The sequence below is a fragment of the Psammomys obesus genome, unplaced genomic scaffold, assembly GCF_907164565.1.
Source record: "Psammomys obesus unplaced genomic scaffold, mPsaObe1.curated_primary_1811, whole genome shotgun sequence".
Lineage (NCBI taxonomy): Eukaryota > Metazoa > Chordata > Mammalia > Rodentia > Muridae > Psammomys > Psammomys obesus.
In genome coordinates, this window is record NW_026596057.1 from 6979882 (window position 1) to 6986911 (window position 7030).

General features: G+C 38.4%; 1 protein-coding gene across 2 annotated transcripts in view; it reads left to right on the forward strand.

Annotated features, from left to right (window-relative positions):
* Prrx1 (paired related homeobox 1) overlaps positions 1–1072 on the forward strand; it is a 62694-nt gene extending 61622 nt beyond the window's left edge. Inside the window, exon 4 of one of the 2 annotated variants that reach the window (XM_055624501.1) lies at positions 66–1072. In XM_055624501.1, the coding sequence (XP_055480476.1) occupies positions 66–204 (139 nt within the window). In that variant the 3' untranslated portion in view covers positions 205–1072. The remainder of the gene's footprint in view (positions 1–65) is intronic. The other variant, XM_055624502.1, reaches the window with a different exon arrangement.
* The last annotated feature ends 5958 nt before the right edge of the window (positions 1073–7030 follow it).

Below are 7030 nucleotides of genomic sequence, written 5' to 3' on the forward strand. Positions count from 1 at the left end.
ACGGATTTGCAGCTTTGTGTAACTAATGCCTGACATTCTCCCTGCTCTCTCCTTTGTCCCTACAGCGCCATGGCTACTTACTCTGCCACATGTGCCAACAATAGCCCTGCACAGGGTATCAACATGGCCAACAGCATTGCCAACCTGAGACTGAAGGCCAAGGAATATAGTTTACAGAGGAACCAGGTGCCAACAGTCAACTGAGGAAAAAAAAATAATTAAACAGGCCTAAGAAGAAATCAAAAACCATAAGACACCTATCCTGTTCTGTCATTTCTTCATCCGCTGGAAAAAAAAATAATAAAAGCAAAAACAAACAAAGCCAGAACTAAAATATTGGGAGCATGGCGGAGAAAAGCAGGAGAGGAACAAAATGAAAATTAGTTAACAATTGTTCCTTCTTTTTTTTTTTTTTTTCTTGGATACCATCACCATTTGCTTCTGTGTGTATTTATCTTATTTTCCTTCTATCCATGCTTTGCTAATTATACTCCAGGCTTCTTCAGCTAGGCTCAGCCCACCCATTCCTATAATTGTATGAGAATAAAAAGAATCTACAGCAGCCAAAGAAACACATATACATATATGTTTTTATATATGTATATATGTGAAAGATTACTTCTCAGTAAACTGTTTGACCTCAGTGCCTTACTCTCTCTCCTTCTAAGTCTCCCTAAGGGATCTTCTTGAAAATCCAAAGTCTTTCTGAAGACTCTGTATAATTGTGTTCATGTGTGTTGGTCATGGTAAGGTTTTTCTATCAGCTACAGGAAAAAAAAGTAATGTCCACATGTTCTGATCACTGACCTGTCTGATCAATGTGGTTGGCCATGTGTCGTGAACACTGAGCTCTAATATCTAGATTATAATGTCACCATCAACACTGTCTCTCACCTAATTCAAACAATAAACCACTCTAAGTTAAAGAAATTTGTTGTTTTTAAACAATTGCTGTCACTCATCCTTTGGTAGAAGAAATACTTTTGGCTGTAGAAATGGAGAGAATTTTTTTTAGTAGGAAAACAAATACTGAATTGTGAAAAACATAGCCTATATCTCTGTAGTGCCTTAAGGGGTGGTCAGATGCACACTTCATATATATATATATATGCTGTATATATTTATATATTATATATAAAATATTGAAAGCTTGAGTTTGTGATCTCTCAAACATTATAAAAGCAAACTTTACACCATCACCACTGCCCTTACCTACACAAAATGATACATTAATGGGGCATCTTGCTGTTTTTCATGCTCTATACAAATTCTTATTATGGTCATAGAGCAATTAGCCAGGGAGCTGTTTGACAACAGCTTTCATTTTCACATTAGGGCTTTAATAGAATTATGAATTACTTGATATTATAAAAGTGACCTTGAGTTTGGAGCTCAAGTGGAAAGTCTTTATCATCTGGCCTGTCATAGAGGAAATATATGCAAAGGGAGGGGCCGTTAACCATCACTCTTCCTCCACTCCTCAAGAATATGAAAGGCAAGTAACATGTTTAAGTGAAATGCTTGAAGCTTTCTACACTTTTCAAAAAAAAATAACAATTACACTTTTATATTTTAATGGTTTTAAAATGAGGTTTAGTATCTAGGGTGGGAGGCATGGCTAGTATTTCTTGTTTATCTTTGTTCCCAGCTATGCTTTGGCAACTTTCCTGGTGGACTTGACCAAACCATGTCACTATGCTGTGTCTAGTTTACCTATGTGTAAAATGAGTTTAATAATTCTTACCTACCTCACAGGGATGTTGTGAGGATATGCTCATTTATTCTTCCTTCCTTCTTTCTTTCCTTCCTTCCTTCCTTCCTTTCTTCCCTCCCTCCTTCCTTCCTTCCTTCTTTCCATCCTTCCTTCCTTGTTCTTTGTCCAGCACTTTGTAGCCATGAGAGTAAAGGGACTTTAAGAGCATACAATGTTCATGGACTAACATGGTATCTGAAAGCTTTGTTTTCTAGCAAGGAAATGGTATCTGGCTGTACATACATATAACATCCATGTATTTGGAAATAATAAATAGGTTTATATTTTCAGATATCTCAACAATCACATCATTTGACCAAAGAATAATTTAAGGCACAAAGTATAGAGATATTTTTTAACTTATATTCTCATCAACAGCTTGGTTGTAATAACCATAGTTCTCAGTGAATAGAAGCTTCAGATTGATTTTGGCCAAATATGTCAACTTTGTAATATGAATGACAGGCAAAGTATTTGGGGTACAAGATGCACTCTTAGCACACATTTGTATTTCGCTTGGCATATCTGGTTGAGTTAATGGTGGTATTTTTTTTTTCAGTCGAACAGCCACTGATCTGAAAATATATTTCAAGTGATTTTTGTACTTTGTTTAATAATAAGAAGGAAGGCCATCTTGTGTAGTTTGATCTCTTGAAGTGATTCCTTCTCAGTAACTACTATTAAACATTTCTTTCAGAATAGTCTAGGTGGTCTGGCTTAACACACATGACTTGATTTTAAGGCATTTTCCCACTCATGTATTTGTCCCATTGATTGCTGTGTATTATCAAGTTTCAAAGGAACAGTATATCCTTACTGTAAAAGCTGTCTTTGATTTGCAAGTGAGTGCAAGTCCAAGAGAGGAGCAAACTTTGGTAACTTAGAGTTTTCAGAGAATAGCTAAACATTTTTTATTATAGGCAAGAAACAGAAATTATAAATGAAAAGGTTTTCCTAAGGAGGGTAGAATCTTGGAAGAAAGTCATATAAGAAAGTTGTTTGAAGTCATTTGAAACCTTCATCCTGACATCCACTTCCAGTGGTCATCAAAAAAGCCTGATCCCATAAACTCAAAAAAAGGAAGTGGAAGGTTTTATCTGATTCTCTGTATAAGCAGTTTCTCAAAATTTCATAGAATAACCCATGGTAGTTAGTCACAGGAATGAGTGTTGCCGGTGAATCCACACTATGGTGTTTTTATCTGAGCACCTCTCAGGAAATATGCCTGAAACACTAGCACTCAGTTTTGTTCATTTATGATCCACTGTTTAAAAGAACATATGTTTAACAAGTGTTTTGGAGGTTTAGATTTGTATCTTGCAAGTCAATTGCCAGAGAAGTGTCTCAGTGTCAGACTAAAGGCGGTATACACCTATTACTCTCCATCAATATACCCAGATGAAGCCATTAGAACTACCACTGTCCACAATCCCTTCCCAAACAAGAGGCCAATTAGTAGAGTACTTGGCAGGTTAAATTAAGCCAGAAGAAATGACCTAAACCCAACAAAAGGAGGCTCACATATGGTAATAAAGATCTCATAAGAAGTGTAATATGTAAATTATATCTTGCTTTATGGTGTAAAATATACATTGTTTGTGCTAGAATAGAAGTGATTTCTTTTCAATAAAATGAAAGATGGATACTACATTGTCTTTTGTTGTCATGCATTGGACTCCGATGATTATTTTTTCTTTGAACTTCCAAACACAGAGCTGCTTGGATTCAATATGGCATTGAGAAATGTGAAGGTAAGAATGGTTTATAAGCAAAAGAACTTTTGTTGGAGTGTGATGTTACATCTTATAAAAGAAAAATAACCTATGACTCTTCAAAAACAAAAATAGTGGGAGGAAAAGGAATATATATGTATATTATGTGAAGATCAGGGTGGAATTTCTGATAAAATTTTGGCAGTTTTACCAACACCTTTAGCATCTGCAGTACTAGATATGATATGACAAACACTCTGTATATAAGATACAAGCTTTTATTTTAATAATATCAAAATGAAGCATTTTAAGCAACCATTGTATACAGTGTGGATGTGTGAATAGAAAAGCCACATTATGATAAATTCATTGTTTTCATACCAATAAAAATCTGGTAAAAAAAAAAAAAGAGACAACTTGAGCATAAATAAGTTTATGCAACAATTCAAGACCATCAGTTAATAGTCATTAAACAAATGGAGCAGATAGAGTAATTCCGGAAGAAGAGTAAACACTGGAAGATAGAGGTGACATATGAGAATTTAAAAACAAATGATAAATAGCGAGTCTTCCAAGGAAGGATCAATATGATTTCTTTTTTTAAGCTTTTAAAAAATTTTTATTAATTACATTTTATTCACTTTGTAGCCCCCCTGTAGCTCCCTCCATCCTTCCCTCCCAATTTCTCCCTGCCTCCCCCTTCTCCATGCATGCCCCTTTCTAAGTCCACTGATAAGGAAAGTCTTCCCTTCCTTCCTTCTTATCCTTGTCTATTAGGTCTCATCAGGACTGGCTGCATTGTCTTTCTCTGTGGCCTGGTAAGGCTGCTCCCTCCCCCCCTTCAGGGGAAGGTGATCAAAGAGCAGGCCAATCAGTTCATGTCAGAGACAGTCCCTGTTCCCATTACTATGGAACCCACTTGGACACTGAACTGCCATGGGCTACATCTGTGCAGGGGTTCTAAGTTATCTCCATCAATGGTCCTTGGTTGGAGTATCAGTCTCAGAAAAGACCCCTGTGCCCAGACCTGGATAGGACAGGAGCTTCACAAGGAGAGCAACAGAACCAAAAAATCTGGACACAGGGTTCTTTTCAGTATGATTTCATAGCAAGAAGAGAAGAGAGTTGAAAACAATACTGACTGAATCCTGGTGACTCAGAGAGCAAACCATTGATAAAGCATAATCAATTAACCAATCAGATCAACAAAAAGGTGCTGTCCAGTTGCAGGGAAAGATGACTGCAGCCTTAGATATATTGTTCAACCTGCCAACTCCAAGTGGAAGCTCCCAATGAGCAAGGACACAGAAGTAGGATTGAGTATCAAGGTCAGGAGTTTAGTCCGAAGTTTAAAATGACAACTTGGCATACAAAAAATGAATGTGTTTTCCAAGATAGAAACTGCCCTGTAGCAAATAATTTTAATAAATGACTTTTGAAAGTAGTTTCAGCACAGGGATAAATATTATGATTTAAATAGCTGCAGCAGTCGGGAAGAGGTGCACAGAAGTCTATTTCTAAGAATGTGTTTGGGGTAAACCAACCATGTTTATTGTCTGAGAATTAAGTTTTAATCCCTGACCGTCAGGAAAACACATGAAAACTACATGGAAGCCCATCTTCTCTCAGTGACAAGAAAATAACTCACAACTGCTGATGAGAATCCTTGGTGGGGAGGGCAGGGATCAACATGGAGTCTCAAAAAACCTAAAAAGAGAACTTCCATATCAACTGCAGTAATCATATAATTTACAGTAATTAAGGTGTGGAATTAGCTGGGATGCTCACCAATAAATGACTGAGTTTTAAAGATGTAATATGTACACGGTAGAGTTTTACTCACCTACAGTGAAGGATAACATTTGTCATTTGCAGGAAGTGAGGTGGAGCTGGGAACCATTTTGAACAAAATAATATTGCATGTTTTCCCTTGAAGTATGTGTCAGCACTCTGGAGGCAGTGGGACCCGTGAGACTAGAGTCGGCTAACGACTCATGCAATAGTCAACTTTACTCAGAACCACAGGCAAATTGTACTCTGAGGGTTAAAAATGGTCACCCGAATGAGGTACTCATGGGTTCCAGCTCTCACAGTCACAAGGACAAGCTTCATGTGGCAAAATCACGTTTTCCCATAGAGGCACACAGAGGGTGATGTGTAAGCGTTACACTGAGTGACAGCAGCAGCCAATGAGTCACGGAAGTAAACTCACTCCTGTACGCCACACCTGCTAGGAACAGGGAAAACACGTCCTTGAAGAAGCTGAGGTCACAAGACTCTTGTTTTCTTGGAGTGTTCTCACAAGCACTCAACATTCTCCTCAGATGACTCTAATAAGGAATATATAGAGAGAGAGACATACATGCATACGTTTATGTATGTATGTATGTATTTATATACACACACAGAGTGTTTATACATACACATACATATACGCATACATGTATGTCTATATATGTCTATATATATGTGTATATATATGTATAACTGACATGTTATAAAAGGAGAAATAGGGAAATGAAGGGAGAACAAGAGAGGATAAGGAGAAAGAACAAACACGCAAACACAAATGTTACATGTATTCTTTCATATACAGAAGCCTGATCCAACAATATGTGTTTGCATGACCCTGTTCCTGGGGAGACATGACTAAAGACTCTGCAGGGCCTGCTGCGGCTCACAGGGAGGCTGAACCCACCTCTGGATATTGCTGCAGCCACTGAGAGTTTGAAATCCACTGACCAACATCCTGACAAGCCCACCACTTTCAGGGATTGCATAGGCCTCTCCTCCTCCTCCACATGATTGACAAGTGGCTGGAGAGAGCACTGCAGGAAATGGTTGTGCAGATGGGCATGGCTGTCATGATGTATGCACAGACTTACTTTTGGTGTAAAGGGCACCCCGATGAAATGAGAAGGCAGTGCAGGTGGTTTGGCTCTTCCTATACAGGAGTTTCTTTTTTTATTTTATTTTTTATTTTTATTATTAGTTACATTTTATTAACTCTGTATCCTTGTTGTATCCCGCTCCCTCAGTCCCTCCCAATCCCACCGTCCCTCCCTCATCTCCTCCCTGCCCCTTTCCAAGTCCACTGATGGAGAGGACCTCCTCCCCTTTCATCTGATCCTGTTTTATCAGGTATCTTCAGGACTGGCTGCAAAGTCCTCCTCTGTGGCCTAGGAGGGCTGTTCCTCCCTTGCAGGGTGGGAAGGTCAAAGAGCCTGCCATTGAGTTCCTGTTAGAAATAGTCCCTGTTCCCCTTAATAGGGTAACCCACTTGGTTACTGAACTACCACAGGCTACATCCAAGCAGAGGTTCTAGGTTATATCCATACATGGTCCTTGGTTGTAGTATCAGTCTCAGAAAAGACCCTGTGCCCAGATATATTTGGTCCTTGTGGAGCTCCTATCCTCTCCACATCATACTAACTCCCCCTTCTTTCATATGATTCCCTGCACTCTGCCAGGAGTTTCTAAAACAGAAACTTTTTTTCTCTCTCTCTCCAGCTATCTATCTATCTATCTATCTATCTATCTATCTATCTATCTATCTATCTATCTA